Source organism: Lynx canadensis, chromosome A2 (assembly GCF_007474595.2).
Source record: "Lynx canadensis isolate LIC74 chromosome A2, mLynCan4.pri.v2, whole genome shotgun sequence".
NCBI classification, from domain to species: Eukaryota; Metazoa; Chordata; class Mammalia; order Carnivora; family Felidae; genus Lynx; species Lynx canadensis.
Genome location: NC_044304.2, coordinates 161,098,202 through 161,121,330, shown reverse-complemented (window position 1 = coordinate 161,121,330; position 23,129 = coordinate 161,098,202). Strand labels below are relative to the sequence as shown.

At 44.6% G+C, this 23,129-nt stretch overlaps 1 protein-coding gene across 1 annotated transcript in view; it reads right to left on the bottom strand.

Annotated features, from left to right (window-relative positions):
- CNTNAP2 (contactin associated protein 2) overlaps window positions 1-23,129 on the bottom strand; it is a 1,395,900-nt gene that overhangs the window by 5,303 nt on the left and 1,367,468 nt on the right. Inside the window, 1 exon segment of the mRNA XM_032592507.1 lies at window positions 4,056-4,136. Within this exon segment, the coding sequence (XP_032448398.1) occupies window positions 4,056-4,136 (81 nt within the window).

Here is a 23,129-nt window from a genome sequence, read left to right as displayed (position 1 = left end):
CAGGACTGAAAGGAGATTAGACCAATTCACAGTTATATTTGGAGATCTTAATGCTATTCTCTGAGGAACTGATAGACAGTTAAACAGAAGAGGAGGGACTACTGCTCAACTCATTTTATGAGGCCAGCATTATTCTGATAGCAAAACCAGACAAACACATCACAAGAAAACACAACTATGGGGCAACAGTCCTCTTTAATAAAATTTTAGCAAATCAAATCTGGCAATGTGTGGCAGAGAATATATTATGGTGAAGGGGTGTTAATTCTAGGAATGCAAGTCTGGTTTATCATTAAAAAACAAAGCGATGTAATTTACCACATTAAAGAAATATAGGAGAAAAAGCATATGACAAATTTCAACCTCCATTCATTGTGAAGCCTCTCAGAAAGTATCAGTAGAAGGAAACTTTCTCAACCTGATAAACTGCATCTATGAGAAACCTACAGCTAATACCCTAGTCAATACTAAAAGAGTAAACATATTCTCTCTAAAATAGGAAACAATGGAACAATGGAAACAGGAAACAATGGAGCATTTCTCTCTCAATGTACCAGAAATCCTTGTCAGTGCAATAAAACAAAAAAGAAATAAAAAGTGTACAGACTGTGAAGAAGTAAAAATTTTCTCTATTCTCAGGTGACATGACTGTCTCTTAGAAAATCCTAAGTAATATATATATATAAAGTGTCTAGAACTAACACTAAATTTAGCAAGGCCACAAAAATCAACTGTATTTTTATATACTAGCAAGAAAATACTTGGAAGAACATTTAAAGTAATAAAAACTTAAAAAAGTAATAAAACAATACCATTTATAATAAAACAAATTGAACACAGTTGTTCAAGGCTGTGTTCACTCAAAACCACAAAACCTTACTGACAGAAATTAAAGACATAGATAAATGGATGGATAGACCACCTTTAAGAGCCAAAGCACTCAGTATTGTTTTGATGTCCATTTATAGACCTAACGCAATCCCAATGAAAATCTCCGCAAACTTTTTCTTTGGTAGAAATTTATAAGTTGATTCTAAATTTTATATGGCAATAAAGTAAAGGGTCCAGAATAGCCAACATAATTTTGAAAAACAAAAAAGAAATAGCTGGAGAATGCATGTTGCTGTCTCAAGACTTAATATAAAGGTGAAACAATACAGCAAGCATGGTATTGGGTAAAGAAAGATATATAATACATCAACAAAACACAACAGAGTCCAGAAAACAGACATACACATATATGGTCTATTGATTTTTGACAAAAGTGCCAAGGAGATTAAATTTGGAAAAAGTATATAGTCTTTTCAACAAGTAGTTTTAGAATAACTGGATATTAGTTTGGAAAATAATGTCTTTGACCTTTATCTCATGCTATGTACCAATGTTAACTCAAAGTGATTACAGACTTAGTTAACAGAAACCAAAGCTATAAAAGTTCTAGAAGAAAACATAGGAAGAAATCTTCACAATCTTGAAGAGGCATATCATTAAAATAGAATTTAAAAAAAATCACAAGCCATAAAAAGATTAAAAAAATAAGACTTCATCAAAATTTAGATTTCTTGCTTTAAAAAAAAATACCACTAAGAAAATGAAAAGGCATGTCACAGATTGGAGAAAATATTCACAATACATATGTCTGACACAGGACTTGAACTATCTAGAAAATAAAAAACTGTTACAACTCAAAAGAAGTCCAATAATCCAGTTAAAAGATGGAGAAAGAGTTTTTATTTTTTATTTTTTAAATGCTTATTTTTGAGAGAGAGAGAGAGGGAGGAAGGGAGAGAGGGAGAGAGAGAGAGAAGAATGAGCGGGGGAGGGTAGAGAGAGGGAGACACAGAATCTGAAGTAGGTTCCAGGCTCTGAGCTGTCAGGACAGAGCCCAATGCGGGGCTCAAACCCACAAACTGGGAGATCATGACCTGAACCAAAGTTGGACGCTTAACCGACTGAGCCACCCAGGCACCCCGGAGAAAGAGTTTTAAACAGACACTTCACAAAAGATTTACAAATGGCAACAGGCACATGAAAAGACGCTCAGGGTTATTAGTCATCAGCTCATTGCACATTAAAACTGCAACGAGCTACCACTACTCGTCCACTGGAGTGGCTCAAATTAAGAAGACCGACAATACCAAGTGCTGATAAGATTGTGGAGCAAGCCTGGCCTGTCAGATAGGAACTGCGGGGATGTAAAACGGTTCAACCGTTTTGGAAAACTGTATGGCAATTTCTTAAAGAGTCTCATCTCCACTTTCTGTCACACCCGGCAACTGCACTCCCAGCAATTACCAAAGAGAAATGAAAACTTATGTTCACATAAGACTTCAACAAGAATACTCATAGCAGCTTTATTCAAAATAGCTCAGACCTGGAAACAAACCAAACAGCCACAGGTGAGCAGATAAAACGAATTCTAGTACATTCACACAGCAAAACACAACTTGGCAATAAAAACGAACAGCCTATCGATTCATGCAACCATGTGGACAGACCTCAGAAACATGACGTTGAGCGAAAGAAGGCACGAACAGATGACATACTCTATGATTCCATTTCTACGCCACTCTAAAGGAGGTAAAAGTAATCAACACGGCAAAAAGCAAATCAGAGGTGGCCCTTCTTGGGAGTGGGGCAGGGCAAAGGATGGACTCTACGGGGGCACAAAGAGCTTTCTGTGGGTGGGAATGTTCCAGATCTTCATTGTGGTGGTGGCTATGGGTGTTTGTGTTTGTCACGAGTCACTGACCTGTTATGCTTACACACTTGCATATCATGCTTCAATAAAGTTGATCTTAAAAAAACAAAACACAGTGAGGAGAGGGACCTTGATAAGACTGTACCGATGTGATTGGACAATGTGATTTAGGCGGCATTCTAAATGTATTCTAGTTTTAGGGTCACATATATTTCTCTCTTTTTAAAAATGTTTATTTGAGAGAGAGGGAGAGACAGAGAGCGTGAGCAGGGGAGGGACAGGGGGAGGGGGAGACACAGAATCTGAAGCCGTCAACACAGAGCCCGACGCGGGGCTTGCACTCATAAACCGTGAGATCATGACCTGAGCTGAAGTCGGACGTGCAACCGACTGAACCACCCAGGTGCCCCAAGTCAGGTATTCCTTACAGGCATCTACTTCTCCATGTGGAAAAGAGACCTACCGACTAAGCCAAGGTGATTGGCTGGGTTTAAGACCCTTGATACGATTACAGTATTAGCTGTCCTCAGACATGCAGGGGACACCTGGATGCAGTAAGACAGGGGGGCTCAGGCAGAGGAGACGGTGGGCAACGGGGGGCAAGGATACCAACCCAAATAAGAAGGACTGGGCTAGGAGGCTTCAATTATTCTGCAGCCGTCCCTGGGGAGAAAAGACACTGGAATATTTTAGATACCCTGGCTTATTAATTTTCTGATGATCTTTATTAAGATAATGGCAGCCAGACTGGCACACTCCTGCCTGTTTTTGCAGTAAGTGATCCTGGGCCTTTTGGGATGTGGGGGAGTGAGAAGGGGAAAAGAGAGGAGGGAGGAGGCCATTGTGGCTCCTGCACGATGGCCAGCCTGCCTGTTCAGGCTCTGGCTAGCCTGGCACGACCATCCCATTCTTACGGGTCAGCGTTGAAAAGCAGCCAGGTTACAGGGCACCCGGGTGGCTCAGTCGGTTAAGCGTCTGACTGCGGCTCAGGTCACGGTCTCATGGGTTGTGAGTTCAAGCCCCGCGTTGGGCTCTGTGCTGACAGCCCAGAGCCCCGAGTCCACTTCGGATTCTGTGTCTCCTTCTCTCTGCCCCTCCCCCACTCACGATCTGTCTGTCTCAAAAATAAATAAACATTAAAAAAAAAAATCTTTTTTTTAAAGTAGCCGGGTTGCATTTACAACCGTGTCTCCACATCCGTAGGTCACAATCCTTAGTCATATTTAAATAACAAAACAAATCAAGTAAAAATCTAGATGATGGTTTTGTTTTTGTTTTTGTTTTTTTAAGACGACGCATTTACGGACAATTCTTACTTTCCACAGGTGAGGAGCCTGTGCTATGCATCACCCACCTCCAATGATAGCCGAGTTTCTGTTGACTCCATTTCTTATAGCTTGGCCTTGTCCTGGATTATATGGGAAATCAGCACTGGCTGCAGAGGAAGAAATGGAAAAGTCAAGTGTATAAGAGTCAAGGATACTAGTAATCCCAAATAACCTGATGTGGACATTTTTTCATACAACTCCTCAGCACTTCCTGTTTCCCCAGAGGAGAGTTCCGTTTCTGACAGGCCCATCTTGCCATCGTTTCCACACGTCTCAGTGCCTCCACCCCTGTTTCGGCTCTTCTGTCTGACATGAGACCCAGAGAAGCACGATCAGTCTTTTGGAGGAATATGAGAGAATCTTAGAGCTACCTGAGCCGTCCTGCTTCAGTTCCACTGACACGCAAGCTGATGGATTAGAATGTTTTTTTCTCACCTTTGGCTGAAATCTGCCTCAGCTACGAATTTCTATCTACACTGGCTATTTCTGTAGAGCCTTTTATACCTTTAGTTTAAAAAGGAATCATGTCTTTAAGTGAACATTTTGCATGACTAATAAAACATAGGGCATGTCAGGAATGTGTAAGCGGGTAACATTTCATAACAGTTGAGAATAATATACGCTGCCTAATAAAGTTTCCATTTCTTTCCCTGTTATAAAAAAAAATCAGAACCGGTTATATTACAGTTAGGTGTTTCTCTAGGATAAATTTCAAGTACGCAAAAGACAAACGGATCCTAAAGTCTTTCTAGAGGTCGGCAGAGTATCTGTTACCATCCATGCGAGCTAATGTAACCTCAAAACCAACTTCATATTCGTTGGGCCTCTGTTTTAGACGTTCAGGTCTAAGGCAAATACTCCAACGGAAGTAGCTTCCTCCTTCAGCAGATCACCTTAGTCTAGAGCCATGGTTACTGGATGGCATCAGTTAGGTATTTAAAAAATGTTTGAACGAGTTATTTTGCATAATTAAATGTGTGCACACGGAGGAAAGAGGTCTGTGTTAGGGTTCAAGGAGGATCTCACTACGGACTCGGGTTTTGTAAGGCTCCTCCTTCAGCTCTCTGCTCTGAAGCATCCCCAGGATAATGATGAAAAGTAGGTAGAGCCCTTCTTTTCCTTTTCCCCAGGAAATAGGGCCACCAGAGAGATTTCAGATCCTACCAGCAAATGCTACTTCAGCTTTTCTCTGACTGAAGACCAGAAAAATGATCTGTTCCTGGATCGATCATATTCCAAATCAGCTCGGCCACCAGTGCCACTCAGGCCTGTCGATTTGATTAAAATGCAGATGCTAAGAAAGACACAAATGAAAGAACTTAACTCTGAGTCCTGGGGACTTCTCTTTCTTTAAAAAAAATATTTTTAAAAAATGTTTATTTGAGAGAAAGAGAGAGACAGAGGCATGAGCAGGGGAGGGGCACAGAGAGAGAGAGACCCAGAATCCGAAGCAGGTTCCAGGTTCTGAGCTGTCAGCACAGAGCCTGACGCGGGGCTCGAACTCACGAACCATGAGATCATGACCTGAGCGGAAGTCGGACGCTTAACTGACTGAGCCACCCAGGCACCCCTATTGTGTACTTATTTTAACTGGTCCAATCCCATGTCTAGGGAGAGAGGGAAAGGCAGAGCCAACATGAAGTATACTGTAGTCAGTGACGTTCCCCATGCCCTTTAGGACTTTCTGGTGTGGGCAGCATGGACGGATATTCAAAATTCCAAGTGTCGGCCCAAGGATGTAATGACCTTGCATTTGTAGGCTCATCACCCGATGTTAAGGGTGATCAGAAAATCATCCCGTGTGAATAAAAATGGTTTCCAAATAATATTTCTGGAAACCTTGGGTTTCTTCTTTAAACCTGAGTGTTCCCTTCAGAGAAAGATTATTTGTAGATGTGACGAATGTATTCAGCCATTCAACAGATCTTTCCAGAACGCCGACTATGTGTCAGGCACCATTCTAAGTGCTGGGGATCCACAGTGAACAATAAAAAAGATGAAAATTGTTACTGATGAGGAATTTCTGTGCCTCATTGAAGAGTTTGGTTTACACAGTCAAAACACTAATTTAAAGCACGGATGTGGTTTTAGTTACGTCCCTATCTAGTTACAGTAAATTGCCTAAAGCTGCTTTGTAGTTGCCATGTTACAACGCATACACTCATAGGTCACGGTCAGATTTGGTTACTGACATAAACCACCCTTCCGAGACTGACAGACTGCGAGTTTCTTTCCGAGGATGAAAGTTCATACTGTCACGACTCATCTTTGACCTAGTTTCCAGGCCTTCTGACAACGTTAATTACCCTTCTCTGGACACTATTTAGTCCATATCTTCCTAGAAAGCCATCAAGCTTGTTGAGTGGCCCAGATGGGATTGGAAACCAGGCAAGGTTAATTCCTAAGCCATTCATTCCCATCCTGCCTTTTGAGGGCTGATGAGGCAGCCAGGTGGGGAAGTCCCAGCATCCAGACAGTTCCGCTTGGGCAGGGCCTGTGGGAGGAGGAGCCTTTTTAGGGGATGAGGGAGAGAAATCTGTTTCGTCTTGGAGGTACTGAGCCTGGGGTGCGTCTGGGACACCCAGATGGAGACGTCTACTGGACGTTTGGTATCTTGTGAGTGGCTCGTATTTTTCATCTCCTTCCGAGAAACACAGCCATCTCCTCACCACTTTTAAGTAACATGAACCTTCAAAATATATGACGTACGGAGACAAAAACAATGACAGTGGCAATTTTGTGATTATTCTATTATGTGAGAGTCGTGACTCTATGAAGCTGTTTGCTTCTCTGCTTCAGGTAATGTCGATGGGAGAACACATCACGCTTTCTCTCTGCTCCAAAACCGACTGTACGGCTTTGCATCCTTGGCCACAAAACTGCAGAAAAACACAGATATTTAGAGACGTGTATACACCCGTCTCTGGATCCCTTGAAGTTACTGACATAACCAGTAGTGGAAGGTGTGGGTGTGACCTGAAATGACCCAAGAAGAACAGGAACAGCTAGAAGAGAACATGGAAATTTATCCCAGGATCGCCTTTCTTACAAAATCCGAAATCCTTTGTAGGGGGAGGAAGGCCTCCTTTGAGCTGAATTTCTCTCCTGCTCCTTCTCTGCCGGGGCCACTTTTCCAACTTGACATTCTAGGCACACAGACTCCTGATGCTTCCTGGTCGACACGTTCTGGCTCATCCCTCCGCCCCCCTCACCTCTGCCCTGCCTTTCCTCTCTCTGTCCATCAAATCTTACCTGTTTCCTAAAACTATCCTTAGCCACCTCGGTTACATGTCTGGCCCTCTTGTCAAGGTCAATCGGTCTGAATTCTTGTCACTCCCTACACGGCAGCCATGCTCTTAAAGGCATGCTCAGTTATGTTCACGGTCCCAATGACAAACAGTGCTGACAGGCAGCTATGGCTAATGAGATGTTCGTTAAAATGAAATCAGTCCAGGGGTGCCTGGGTGGCTCCGTCCGTTAAGCGTCTGACTTCGGCTCAGGGCATGATCTCGCGGTTCATGAGTTCAAGCCCCACGTCCGGTTCTGTGCTGACAGCTCAGAGCCTGGAGCCTGTAAATATAGAAAAGCTACTAATGGTTCCTGTGTCCACTGGTCTTTGGTTATTATCAGAAAACAGCCAGTGGGAAAAACCCTGAGGTACAACTGAAGTCCTCACGAAATTCAAGGGCACGGTTCTGTTTCTCGCATAAGCATCCCTGTTTTCATGGCTTCATTTATAACTTAAGTCTGGTTGTCCTAATGCACGTGAGTCCTTACTCCCTTGAGGCATATCCATTTTATCCTGGCCAAGCAGAGCAAGCGCTATTTTGGCAGATATATTTGAAATGATTTCACTGTAACCATCCTCCCTGCCCCCCGCCCCCCACCCCGCGGTACCAACATCCTCTGGGAAATGCATGTATGAAAACTTGGAAATCAAGAGACGTGAGTAAGACATAGGACAAAGCTCATCCCTGACACAGACTCCATTCTGTTCAATCTCATCCCCCGTCTGCTGGGAGAGCAGAGCAATTTTAGGGGTGCTGCAGAATCAAGGAACCTATATTTTGGGAAATGGCATGAATAGGTCCCAACAGGCTGGCTGGCACAGTTGTGAGAGGATGCGACTCTTGATCTCGGGGTCATGACTTTGAGCCCCATGTTGTGGGTGGAGCCTACTTAAACACACACACACACACACACACACACACACACACACCCAAAAAACCAGACTCTAGATATTAACAGTCTCAAGACCAGACCTGCCTCAAATAGCCAAAGACTATATTCAATATACGTTTCTCCTGGGTCTCCAAGCGATAGAACATGATGATGACTGTCGAAGCATGGTGCTGTGTCAGCTCTGATTTAGGGTCTCATAGGAGCATGTGCATTTCTGTTTATTTCCCTTGTGTACGTCCTCTTGTCTGTCTGGCCATCCCCATTACACTGGCCACACACAGACCGTGTCTCCTTTGCACACCTAGAGGTTGGTGCTCCTCCCTTTCTCCACCTGGCGTAGCGCAGGCAGACCGTGGGCTGGAGGAATCCATGATGAGACATTCTCCACCCACACTCATGCTTGTCCCATTGCCCAGCTGAGGCTTCGGGCTACAGCACACTATTGCCCTCCTTGCCAGAGAGGGAACATATATGACAGGCTCCAAAGATACTCAGGCATGGGTCGGATTCACCCTCAACACACAGACGCTGTCCCCTTCCACTGTCTTTGCCACTCGAGAAGCCACCTGAGGGCTCAGCACCGGTGTCCTTTCCCTCTTCCTCCTGCTCTACCTTCAGGTTGAAAATCAAGAAGGAAACAACAAACAAACTTTGTAAAAGTGGGCCTGGCGGGGGGGCGGGGGGGTTTCCCATAATGATACCCATACTGTAGAGCGATCCGTTCTTAGAGCTGGGTGAGTAAAAATACACTTTCCTCCCCCGCAAAATAGAAAGGATGAATGTTCTGTCCTTCCCTTTGCTGCGTTCCTGGAAGGATTTGTCAGGAAAGTAAATGACAGTCTAACCAGCACCTCTTATCCTGTGTGCTGTGTGGGGCGAGTGTGGTGCCTCTCCCTGGCAGCTGAGACCCCCGGGGCTCTTGGGGGTCAGGGACAAGTTCTGACCCCTGCCGGCCTGGGAGGTAAGGGACATCGTGCAACAAGGGCTCCGGGGACCATGCAGGTTGTTTATACGTGACGAACAAGAAAACTCTAAATTCTAGGATTATAAGGTTAGTCATCGTTTGGATGACACTTTCTTCACAGATGAAACTCATTAGGGCCCAGGACAGCAAGGGGTTGGTGGAATCAACCTAGAAGTGTTTTCCTTCCGTGGTGGAGTACAAAATGTAAAGGCAGGGGAAATTCAAATTTCAGGAACAAGGTAATTAGGGACTAATAATAATAGCCCTTCCTACAAGTCAGGCACTGTTTTTTGTTTTTTTGTTTTAATTTTTAAAACGTTTATTTTTGAGAGAGAGAGACAGACAGAGTGAGTAGGGGAGGGGTGGAGAGAAAGAAAGAGAGAGAGACACAGAATCTGAAACAGGCTCCAGGCTCTGAGCTGTCAGCACAGAAGCCTGACGTGGGGCTCGAACTCTGAACAGCAAGATCATGACCTGAGCTGAAGTCGGACCCTGACTGACTGAGCCATCCAGGCGCCCCAAGCCAGGTACTGTTTTAAGTCCTTTAAGTCCATTTCAGCCTCATGTGAACCCCGACAGGTTGGCAATATTCATCCCGTTTTGGAAGGTTCTGGAAGGCCAAAAGCTGGTCTGAGGTCCCATAACCAGTAAGTGGTAGAGCCAGAGTTTGAACCCAGGAAACTGGCTCCAGAGACGACTTGCAAAAACACTAAGCTGAACTGTTTCTGATGTGAAAGCAAACTTTGTAAGAGCAGGCCCAGGGGACACGTCTCCCCATCACTGCACACGGTCTACACTGGCTCTATCAAATCAACACAACTGCATGGTCTCAAGGCAACGAAGGCTCAGTTATTCTCCCCGTGGTTGGCGGCCTGCCTTGGACCCAGATAGGAGTCCCTCACCGACCCAAACAGCACAGAGAGAATGCTTATTACCACCATGGAAACACTTGTGAAATCATGAAATCAGGAACCGTGCTAACTGTGCCTTAAACTGTCACTGTTAGAACATAATTTTTTTTTTAATCACATTTAGGGAATGTGAAAAATAGAAGACGTTTCCGGGCAGGTGCTTAAGTACAAATAAATGATTTAAAAAACAGTTGCAAGAACAGAATATTAACAAGAGATTTGAATTCTTTAGCCACCAATTTCTTGCCTGCCCCATTGAGCAGGCAGGGAGAGGACAGAATAATAAAGCTTTTTTTTTTTTTTTCTTCTTCTTCTTCTTTTTTTTTAGTACACAAGATAAATGAGGTAGTTGTAGTTCTTATTTACTAAGTTTCAAAATATGTAAAATTGTAGACTTCAGGCTCAGAAACCAATGGCAAATAAAACACACATTTAAATGCATACAAAAGTAAATCGAGATTATCTCACATAAAACCCCCAAAACCAAAGGCACTAAAAGCTTCAGGTTGTCATCTATCAGGGACAAAAAATTAGATACTAGCTGACATCTCGTAGAGAAAACATCGCCATGGAAACCACTTGAGCTTCGGCATCTGAAGTGATAATTTGAGATACTCGAACAAAACTGCTATTAGTTATAATTTAATTTAGATTGCAGCATGATTTTTGCAGCGGGGGCTGGGCCAGATGATGTATATGTGCCTTTGTTCTTTCCAACGTCTTTGTTTCGTTTCACTGTATTCTCTCTCCCAGTCTGAGCTCGATGGCAGAAAATTATTTTTTTCAAATAATTTGTTCTAGCCATTCACTGCTGACTGGTGTTCTAGAAGCCTATGGAAACAAATGGTGGCCGACAAAGATGCTGAAGATATAAGGGGATGTTGTTTTATTTTCAGAGAGGTGATGGCTGATCACGTTTGCAGGAGGGAGAGACTTCTCCAGGCCAGCAGGATTTTAGCCAGGCAAACAGAATGTGGCACGCATCCCCACGAGCCTGAGTTTTGTATTTACACCTATGCCCTCACCTCGGTTTTTGCAAAAAGCCAGCCAGCCAGAATTCCAAATTCAAATGGGGAGGGGATTATGGACTTTTGGCTTCTGACTTGAGAAATCACACAAGGCTTACATTTCAGTTCCAGTCTCTCTCTTTTTTTTAATGTTTATTTTTGAAAGAGAGAGAAAAAGAGAGGGAGAGAGCGTGTGTGGGAGCAGGGGAGGGGCAGAGAGAGAGAGGGGGGGGACAGACGATCCAAAGCAGGCTCCACAGTGACAGCCGCAGGGGGTCGAACTCACAAACTGTGAGATCGTGACCTGAGCCGAAGTCTAAGTCGGGCACTTAACCAACAGAAACCCCCAGGCGCCTCAACATTTCTAGCTTCTTTTTTTTTTTAAGTTTATTTGAGAGAGAGAGAGAGAGAGAGAGCGAGCAGGGGAGGAGCAGAGAGAGAGGGAGACAGAGAATCTGAAGCAGGCTCCGTGCTGTCAGCGCAGAGCTTGATGTGGGGCTCAAACCTATGAACCATGAGATCGTGACCTGAGCTGAAGTCAGACCCTTAACCGACTGAGCCATGCAGGCGCCCCCCTCCCCCAACATTTCCAGCTTCTTAAAGGAAAGAGCAGGTGGCAGCTGCCTGCCTGGTTGTCAGAGATTTGGTGAGAAAAAGGTCAAATAGGTAAAAACGAACAGAATACAGGAACTGGTCATCACCTGCTATATATTTGTTTAAAAAGGTTTTTTTTTTTAAGTTTTTAATTTTGAGAGAAAGAGAGAGAGTAAGCGAGCAGGGGAGGGGCAGAGAGAGAGGGAGACACAGAATCGGAAGCAGGCTCCAAGCTCCGAGCTGTCAGCACACAGCCTGATGGGGGGCTCGAACCCACGAACTGTGCGATCGTGACTTGAGCAGAAGTCAGACACTTAATCAAGTGGGCCACCCAGGCGCCCCTGACTGTTTAATGCCAACTTTTACACAAAAGATCTGAATGGGCAGTTGATTATATTAGATTCCCTCCTTCCATTTCTTTCCTTTTTTTTTTTTTTTTAAAGCCAACTCTGAGTTGTCTCAGTTGCCTTTCAGGAAGAAAGATTTACGGATATTCCGAGACCAGGCTGAACGCCACGTTCTTTTGTCCGACTGCCCATAATAGGTATTTGAGTTGGAAACAGCTCGTTACTGACATGAGTTCAGTCTTGGTATTCCATGAAATAAACAGGTAAGACGCTGGGCGTCCATTTCCACGGTGGGCAAAGGCGTCCTGTTATTTCTCAGGTGGGCAAACTGTTCCTTCTTTCATGTTAGTTACAATCGTTGATGAGTCTGTCATCGGAGCTGTTGCCGGATGATGTCACGGGCACTGTGGGTCAGAGACGGTGACAGCCGGCTGTCACGGGTTGACTCCCTCAACGTCTCCCTCCTGCGGAGCAGGTACACCGCACGGAAGTGTTCAGTCTTGAAGCCGGTAGGTGCCCGCCACCTAAATGTGGGCCCTGTGGATTCATTAAAGACACTTCTGTGCATCTTGCTGTGGTTCTCAAGCTGAGCCTTGAAAGTCTAGATCAGGGAGCCCCAGAGCGAGGGCTGGGGAGCCCGGTGGTGTGGCCTTCCTTTCACAGTGAAGAGGGTCATGCTCCTGTCTGCGGGGCTCTGCAGTCACCGCGTTCCTCTGCCACAAGGTGTAAATAAATCCGTGCTGGTGTCATCAGGAGTGCAGAAGCCGCAGATCTGGGGGAATATGATTGGTTTACTGGAATTGATTAGTTTTTTTGAGAGAAATCTTGTCTCCTTGCTGCTGGTACCTATATGGGTGGAGGTTGAGAGAAGGCGGCCAGCTCAGGGGGGAAGGCCAGTGGCTACAGAGGAACGTGGTTGTCCAATATTCCGAAGCACCAGAGTGACTGTCACTTGAGGACGTGCTGGGTCACCGTTTACAGATACAGTCATCAAGCCTGGTGAACATCCCCACTACGCAGGGGTCCCAGCTAACACAAGTTGTGGTTAACTGTTGGCAAAGCGGTCCCAGCAAGAATTGGTTGTCTGTTCGACAGTGGAAAGAGTCTCACTTTCCAAGGAGAGGGTGGCTGAGAAAATAAAGACGGCAAGAAGATACCAATCGTAGCGAATGAGCCAAAAATGCATCTTTTAAAGACATTTCCTGCTGTACTTCCTCTCCTCCCTGACAGGTGTTTGAGCTGGCACCATTCAGAAGGCCAACATCTTCAGGAGACCTTGAGGCCATGGTCTCCGGGCTTCTGCTGAGAAACATGTCCACTTGGTGTTACGCACGTCTCAGTAAAGGCTTTGGACTTCCAGAATTTATGGTGCGGAAGCTTGGTGAAAATAGCTTTTTTTATCTACCCAAGAGATGAGTTTCCTCATTCGTGAGAACATTGAGGCACATTTCATCATATGAGGAATCAGGCAAGGATGAACGTATCCTTTTACTCCCCCTTTATGGAGATTTCCAGTAGATTCCAAGGCCATAATTTGACTGTGGATAGCTCTTTTGGAAGCAGCTGGATATTCCTGATTTGTTTTTGTCACCATCGTACGTCTTTCAAGGTAGTACAGTGAAAAATCAAATGCACGTTAAAAAATATTTAATCTGCTATAACATCTATATCTTGACTTGCGGGCAATGCTGTCTTCTGTTTTAGGTGATGAATACGGTCCTGCTCTCTGTAGACTGGTCTGTCAATGTCCACTCGGTTTGGGCTTTGTAGGAGGTCGCGTTATAACTGCTGTTTCTTTTCTTTTCTTTTCTTTTCCTTCCTTCCTTCCTTCCTTCTTTCCTTCCTTCCTTCCATATTTATTTATTTTGTGTGTGTGAGAGAGATAGTGCAAATAGGGAAGGGGGGAAGGGGAAGGGGAGGGAGAGAGAGAGAAGGAGAGAGGGAGAGAGAGACAGGGGGAGAGAGAGGGAGAGGGAGAGAGGGAGAGAGGGAGAGAGGGAGAGAGGGAGAGAGAGAGAGAGAGAGAGAGAGAGAGAATCCCAAGTAGGCTCCGCTCCCAGCAAAGAGCCTGGCACGGAGCTAGATCCCACGACTTTGGGATCATGACCTGAGCCGAAATCAAGAGTCAGATACTTAACTGCCTGGGCCACCCAGGTGCCCCACTGCTATTTCCTCAAAATGTAAAATTAACCCTTTTAATCCCTAAGAGTTCAGAAACCAGTGTCTAGGTGGGGAGCGTATCTCAGACCACAGCGGCATTCGCCCAGATCACAGCCCGCTGACGGGGTTCTGGCTCCACTGTGTGGTCTATTCAAAGCGGTGGGGGGTGAGCAGACAGAAAGTACTTTTAAAAATTAATTCTGCACACATTTTAAGTCTTTTATCAATGCCCAGCTGGGCTCTTGCTTTTGAAATACTCTTTTCGGCTGTGTTAGCACAAGCGAACGTTTCTAATTCCAATCCCAAGACAATGCCTTTTCTTCCAAGAAGGCTGACCTCGTAAAACTGAATATACAACTCTCAAGCTAGAGATTTCTGCTGTCTTTTGAGCTGTTCTCTTCTTGAATTAACCTTGGATCTCAGAAGACAACCATCTTTGCTTGTTGGCAGGTGGAATGACTAAGGATCATCAAAAAAGAACCCTGTAAAACCAATGAAAGCTTCCTGGTGTTTTCCACAAATAGATTCCTCCCCAGTGCTGGCTCACATCATTACCAGGATGGGATAAACTTCCGGCACCAGCCATGTGGCTCTAACACAGTTCTTTTGGGTCAACAGAGTGTGAAAAAATACTTAATTGGCTCTAGCAGTCTTCGGTATGATTTCTTCCACATCGAAAAAGAGAAAGCGGGGGGGGGGGGGGGAGGAAAAGAAAAGAAAAAGAAAAAGGAAGGTGTATTTTGCAGCGGGGATTTCACCTCTAGGGACACAGTTATTATTTCAGACTCCTGCATTATATTTAAGAGATGTCAGAAGGGAGGAACACAACTCTGAATAGGGACTGAAATTCTTTTAAAGTTTAAAGTTTCTATTGAGAGGAAGGAAAAATGGGGTATACCGGAATTTGAGACCCGATCATGCTATTCTCTGTATAGTTTTGGGCGAGGTGCTGTAAACACTGGGGCCGCTGGCTCAGTCCTGACTGCACATGAGGAATCTCTCAGGGATGGGGAACAGGCATCGGGAGTTTTAAAAAACTGCCCCGGTGATGCTAATATGCAGCCAGAGCTGAGTTGCAGCCACTGAGGTGTTTGTTCATTGACAGAATGAATGCATTAATTTTGTGAGTCGATTTCCTTATCTTTTTTTAAATGTTTATTTATTTTGAGAGAGAGAGAGAGAGAGAGAGAGAGAGAATGTGTGTGCCCATGCGTGCACGTGCAGGGGAAAGGCAGAGAGAGAGGGAGAGGGAGAATCCCAAGCAGTTTCCACACCGTCAGCAAAGAGCCTGAGGCGGGGCTTGAACTCACGGACCCCAAGATCATGACCAGAGCTGAAATCACGAGTCAGATGCTTAACCGATCGAGCCACCCAGGGGCCCTGGTTTTTCTTATCTTTACGAAAATGTGGCTAATACCGTCCACACATACCACATAGGGCCGCTGTGAGGATAGAACAAAACCAGACACTGAAGCGTTAAAGTCGCTCACAAATCGAAGCTATCATTTCTGTCTTTATCCTTTCCAGTCTTCTAAAAGTTAAAATTCCCAAGTAATTTCTCGAAAATCGCCTTTAGCCTTTCTAAGCGGGAAATTTCAGAGCAACCTGTGTCCATCCCTAGGTTGAAAATAATTGCAACCACATTCATCTGGATTTTTATGCACATTTTAACGTAAAGTTGATTTTACTTTTTTCCCCGAAGCCTTCCGGGGTTACCCTCTGGAGGAAACTCAGCCGCAGAATCGAGAATCCCCCTGGGTCTTTAGACATTTCTGAGTAGTCTGTGCAGAGCCTGGGGAATCCACCAAAGATCTCTCCAAACGAGCGAAACGACTTGTCGCCTGTTTGTTGGCTGTGTTCAGAGGGACTTTCCCCTGAAGAGCGGATGGCACTTCCGCTGGGTCAAACACTTCATCTGGGTAACGTTTCTGTGACTTTCGAAATCAGAGGCAAGGACACAAAGCCCCCGATTTGCCAGCAAAGGTAGAATTAGCCTTTCCGGGGGGTGGGGGGGGGGCGACTGGCAGGGATTCCCTCGGGAGGATTCACACCCAGGGATTCTGACAAAACAGTCTTTCTGAGTGACAGAGTCAGTAAAGGAAGCAATGCTGGATTCATCTGGAAGATGCTGAGCTCCCCTGAATGCCTCCAAGGGATATGCATGGATGTTCAAAGACACAGCACAGTAGGAGGAGGCTTCAGACGGGTGGCTCCTGGAACCAAGGTCAGACTCAGACATCCCCGGACCACACGGAAGTCAAACCTGCTTCACTTCTGTGGGCGTCTCGTAACATTTCTACGACACGAGAATGAGGCAAAAATGGAGAGTGGCACCCACCAGAGTCTGTGGTTCTGTGGTCCATGGAGAAGTCACCATAGCAACGTGTTGGGTACTCCTCTGCCCTTCCTGGCCCTGAGTGAGGACAGCCAGGGACAGATCTGGGAGAGGCGGGGCTCCAAGGATGGGGCCAGGTATGATGGGGTCGGGGTCGGGGGGGGGGGCGTGCAGAGCACAGAGAACAACAGAATCCTAACCTTCTTGGCTTTCAAATCTGTTGCGAGGGACAAGGGGAAAGGAAGACAGCAAGAGAGGCAGGGGAAAACCGGACTGAAAGAAGTCCCCGTGAGGCAGGAAAGAAGGGCCTTACACGTTGTCCCAAAGCTGGAGGTTTGAGCCCCTTCGGATTTTTCCCCAGTGGAGTTCTAGAAAGTTAGAGAGTCCCGGTTAGGAAAGAATGGAAGCTTTGGGGGAAGGCAGCCCTCTGCCCCTGTCAGGCGCGGGAGCCACTAGGAAGTAGCAGGTGTGAGGAGGGGACGGTGTGCAGGGGTGAGGCTGAAAGGGGGTAGCACCCTGCTGCCCACACCTGAGCCACCTACGTCCCTCATATCTTCACCACGGCCCCCATGGCTTTGCAAAGCACAAGCCCGCCAGCTCTGTTCTTGCAGTGACTTGGAAAGGCTGTGTGGGCTCTCGAGGCTTCTCAGGTGCCTTGGTTAAAAGTATTCATGCCAAGACACTGCATCTGGAATCTGCCATCTGGGAGGTGCGGTCAAGAGTGAGCCCTGGGCTTGGACCTTAGATTTGTTAACTTTGGTTCACATTTCTCTGTGAGAGGATGTCATACACACGCCAGTGATGAAAATGAGATCACTGAACATTCAAATCACAAAGTTAAAGAGCAGTGGATATATATTCAAAGAAGTCAAGATAAAAGCATCTGGAAAAGAAAATAGAAACATGATAGAATAAATAAATCCAGAGCTGGTTCTTTGAGAAAAAAAAAAAGTCAGATACTCTAAGAAGAAAAGGGGAGAAACCTAAACCTAGTGTAAGATATTTGACTAAGAAAGTTTCTGGAGAATGGATATTAATTATAAAAACTTATTTTGTTCCACTCTATGGAAATGAATTTGAAAACCTAGATTAAAAGCACAAATTTCTGGAAGAGTACAATATAACAGAAATTATTATAGATGAGAAAGCAAATCTAATGAAACCAATTATCATAAAGGAAATTGGGGGTTGTCAAAGAGGTATGCCCACTAAAAAACAAACGAGAACAAGCCAGTAGGCTCCATTGGTTTTACGGGTTAAGCCTATTAAAAAATTTTTTTTAACGTTTATTCATTTTTGAGAGAGAGACAGAGCGTTAGCAGGGGAGGGGCAGAGAGAGAGGGAGACGGAATCTGAAGCAGGCTCCAGGCTCCGAGCTGTCAGCACAGAGCCCGATGCGGGGCTCGAACTCACGAACCGTGAGATCATGACCTGAGCCGCACACTTAACCAACTGAGCCACCCAGGCGCCCCGGGAGTGAGTCTATTAAACGTACAAGGTACAGGGGACGCTCCAAGGCTATTTATATCCTTGCCACAGACAGTGAGGTCCTTGGACCCAAAGCATCGGCATCACCTGGGGGCTTGTCAGAAAAGCAGGCTCTCAAACCCATCTCTGCCCAACTCAACCTTACTCATCAATTTCCCCAGGGGATTCTTAGTTCAATTTAAGTTTGGATGACACTTGTTTGTTACTCCGCGAGTTGGAGGGTAATGGACAAACCCAGTATGGTGTGGCTAGGGATCACAAGACTGAAATCTGATGTCGCCAAGGCTGAGTTCTTGTCAGGAAGCTCTAAAGAAACATTTGTTTCCAAGCTTGTTCTTGTTGTTGGCAGACCTCAGCCTTTGTGGTTGCAGCAGGGAGGTCCAGGTTTTCTTTCTGGTCAGTGTGAGACTGCTCTCCTAGAGACCTCCCACATTTCTTGCAGGATGGCTCCTTTTTATGAAGCTGGCATAAGTTTATAAAACCCATATCTGCACCCTCCTCCCCCAGCCAAAAAGTAAAAGGATGCTATAAACATATTTCACCCAAGAATTATTAACGTCAAAAACAAACAAAAACCAAACTACTAACCTAAACGAAGTGTGAGTAAAATTACTTTAGTTATACCTTGAGTCAATGACTGAATGTGGTTAATGCTAGGAATGAACGCTCGGTTCACGATTTGGAGATCTATTGCTATAATTCACCCCATTACTTTATCCAAGAACATGATCATGCCCATAGATGTTGAAATGGCATTAGATACCATTCAACACCCAACTCTGCTAAGACTTACCCAAGCAAGAATCCTTAAAATGTGAATACGTGTATGATAGGTTACACATCAGGTAGGATTCTAAGATGGCCCTTGTTGTACACATACCTCGTCTCGCTTATATTTAATCAAACATTCATCTGGGTGCTGCTGTGAAGAATTTTGCTGATGTAATTTGGAGTCAAAGTAACTCACCTTAAGACAAGGTTTTTTTCTGTGTTTGTTTTTGTTTTTAATTGCTTTTGGGTTTTGTGCCTTGACAAAAAAGGGAAACAACTGAGAAGTTTATCAGGAAATGTTTTAAAGTTATATCTACATGAATATTGAATAACGGGGAGGGAAGACAATAAATGGAAAGACATTTGCTTGCTGGGCAGGGAAATATTATTTGCATAGGTGTCAATTATCCTGCAATTACTTTACACATACAATTCAATCTCAATCAAATTCTAGAGAATCCCAACGAAATGACAGGAATTCTAACATCACGTGGGAAGCGTCAGTGTGTAAGGATAGGAAAATTTTGAAAAAAGCATGAAAAGGAAACCAACCTTATGAAATATCAACTACGGGTATAAAAGCTGAATCATCATCACCGCTTGCTCCCATCTCATGAAGAGTCAGATCAACGCGATAGATCAGGGAGTCCAGACACCTGGGTGGTTCGGTCGGTTAGGTGTCTGACTCTTGATTTCGGCTCAGGCCATGATCTCACAGTTTGTGAGTTCGAGCCTCTTGTCGGGCTCTGTGCTGACAGTGCGGAGCCTGCCTGGGATTCTCTCTCTCCCTCTCTCCCTGCCTTTCCCCCGCCTGCAAGCTCTTTTTCTCTCTCTCAAAATAAATAAACTTAAAAGACTAAAATTAAAAAGGGCAATTGTGACTATGATAAAGGCAGGGGAGAGGACGGGAGCTCACCCACAGTGCCAGGACACCTGGCTGGCCACTTGGAAAAAAATGAAGTGGGATTCCTACCTTCCTCCTTCCATCCAAATAAATTCGAGGCGGATTAAATGTGTAAATCTTACAAATAAAACAAAGCCATTAGAAAAATATGTGAAATAATTAAAATAATTTCTGAATGGAGGGGGCATGACATAAAACCCAAACGCCACGAAACACTGTGTATTTCATCCTCTAAAATTTAAAAATATTTACATGGAAAGAAACCCTCATACACTCAAAAACTAGAGATCACACTAGGAAATCATTCAACCATGTCGTAAAATACTAATTTACTCAACACATAAAGGATTCTTGTAAGCCAAGTAGGAAATGACCAGCAAGCAAAGAGGAAAGGATATAAATATGTAAATAATTCTTTGGTCAAAGAATGGAAACAGGCCACAGCAAAATAACCATGAGTGACTCGTTAACATATGCAAAGAGACTTAGTCTCTCTCGTGATTAATGAAACCCAAATTAAAACAATTAAAATTCTTTTTTTTTTTTTTTCAAATAAGATAGAGCAAAATTCAAAAGAGCATTCCCATGTCCTGGGTTGGTGAGGGTGTGGGGAAGGAAACACCCATATCTGACTGGATTGGAGGTCCTGTACTTGTGGAGGGTGATATAGAACAGCTACCAAAATTAAAAACGCATCGCCCCAACCCAGTGAAATCATGTGTAGAAAGCTATTCATTATGGAAACAAAAGTTGGGAACAACGTCAAAGACCCTGTGACTGTAAATCGGTAACTCTGGTATCGCCTGTGACTTAGGCTTACATAAATACGCCGGGGGCTTCTACAGCAAAGGACAATTTGGACCCTTTGCAGGAAGAGCACGCATTTAAAAAGGGGGGTGATAATTATTCCTTGCACTTGAATAAACGTGTACTGTTTTGGTCACCGAAGGATACAAAACCCACAAAACGTAATAAAAAAGATTAGGTATCAGAGATTAAATGCATTAATCATGCAATCTTAGCGTAAGGATGAAAACAGGGATCTGCTCGGAAATGATTATGATGTAATTATAAGAGCTGGAACAATTATTTTAAGTGCTTGCAGGTGGTACAGAAAACCAACTACCAGCTTGTAATTATGGAGGAAACCGAATAGATAGATGCAGCTTTATTTTTTTTTTAATTTTTTTAAACATTTATCCATTTTTGAGAGTGAGAGAGACAGAGCAGGAGTGGGGGAGGGGCAGAGAGAGAGGGAGACCCAGAATCCGAAGCGGGCTCCAGGCTCCGAGCTGTCAGCACAGAGCCCGACGCGGGGCTCGAACTCATGGACCGTGAGATCATGACCTGAGCCGAAGTCGGACGCTTAACCGACTGAGCCACCCAGGCGCCCTGACAGAGGCAGCTTTAAAATGTTCGCTACATCCATACTCCTTTGCCCATGAAGATACAAAAATATTTTATCTTCAGACGGTGGAAAGGACATTTGGAATATAGACAGGAAACCAAGTCATTAAAACTCATGGCAGTAGAGGTGGGGCGCCTTTAGAAATCACCTTGCTCTGTCCAGTGCTAAAATACCTTTGAGGGTTGCAACCTCAGACTTCCTGGCCAGTGCTTGGGGAGCCGTATTCTGGGATCTGACAGGCAAGGGGCTGCTATACTGAGCCACCGCAAGGACCTTACCCAACCGACCGAGCCACCCGGGGCCCCTCTAAGTTAATATTTTACAAAAGAGCCCACGTTGTGGCCTTTGGTCCTGATGTATTTGGTATCCAATGTCGTGAATGGGATAAAACGCCCCAACACTTGAGATGCACGCGTCATGAAGCAGCTCGACGTGCAGTTTGGAGTCGTTAACTTAGCGTGGAAATTTATGGCATCAGACTCCTGGATTTGTTTTTTTCTGGTGTTTGTTTTGTTTTTGTAGTTTGCAGAATGCGCCCTGCCATCTGCAGTTGTCTTTCTGCGGGCAAATCTGTGCCATTTTAAGGAAATGAGATTCTGCGAATGTGACCAAGAGAAAAAACCGAGCCCGTAATTCTGAGAGGTGAATCACAGCAATTTTCTGGTGCTCTGTGACCTTTAAATAAATTGCAGCCCAGAGCTAGGGTTTGTTTTTTCTACCTTGCAACCACTGTTCTAAAAAAATATTCTAACCATAATGATGTGCTTTAGAAACAGACTATACCTGTTCTCAGAGGGGGGGAAACTGGGCAGGAAAAAGATCGAGTGGATGCTTCTGATACAGAATCGGTTTAAATAAAATCAACATCATTTCGTTTGCTATTTTCCTCTTTAAAAACTACACTCGACCAGCCCCATACTAGGCCCTTGTGTTTGTGACGGTGCTGTTATAACTGTCCAGTGTTTTCTAGAAAACTCCAATCACGTGGGAACCAGCTTCACCTTTTTGTTTTTGCCAAATCCGTGTAAAACCTATTATTTATTTGCTTATTTTCACTAAATTGACCCCATTTCTTTTTTTAATGTTTATTCATTTTCTTTCTTTCTTCCTTCCTTCCTTCCTTCCTTTCTTTTTCTTTCTTTCTTTCTCTTCCTTTCTTTCTTTCTTTCTTTCTTTCTTTCTTTCTTTCTTTCTTTCTTTCTGAGAGAGAGGGAGACACAGAATCTGAAGCAGGCTCCAGGCTCTGAGCTGCCAGCAGAGAGCCCGACGTGGGGCTTGAACTCACGAACCATGAGGTCATGACCTGAGCCAAAGTTGGACACTTCGAATGAGCCACTGAGATGCCCCTAAATTGACCCAATTTCTTATATGAGTAAATGCACTGATTACACTTTATATCCCTACCAAGTAATTCCATTGCCTGTCGAGCCTGGTCTTTTTTTATTAGCAAGGGTGGCAGGCCTAGAGCTACACGGAGACTTTCTCTTTGACGAGATTAGAAGGCCTGAAAGAGAAGTGAACAGGAAACAACACTATGTTGTATAACGCCTGTCTCTTTTCTTCCCGTAAGGATTTAGCGACCCCCTATCGAGGCCCCCATGTTGCACTGCTCCAGGAGCCATAGACTGCAATGCAAATGGGATCCCTTAGAGTTTTGCAGTGCACAGCCTGACCAACCATAAACGTCCCTCACTTAGGAAAACAGTGACAGAGCCCCAAAAGGCTTTACAGAGGGAATGGATAGCTTAGCGTGTCACGGAAGAGAAAAAGGATCGTATCGCATTAAGCCAGCATCCCTTGGAACACATTTGCTGGGTCTGTCATTTGGCATCATCGAAGATGTAAGAAATGTAAGAGAGCAGAAAGAAAACAAGATCTAAGAGTGGAGGTTGTGAATTCTGATTTCCAGGTCTCTGCAAAGCAAATGTCCTGGGGTGAGTATGTAGTGAGTAGACCTACTTCGTCACTAAGATCCCTGTAATCCTAAGGACTCCCTATTCTCCATAAATGCACCTACTTTATTTTAAAG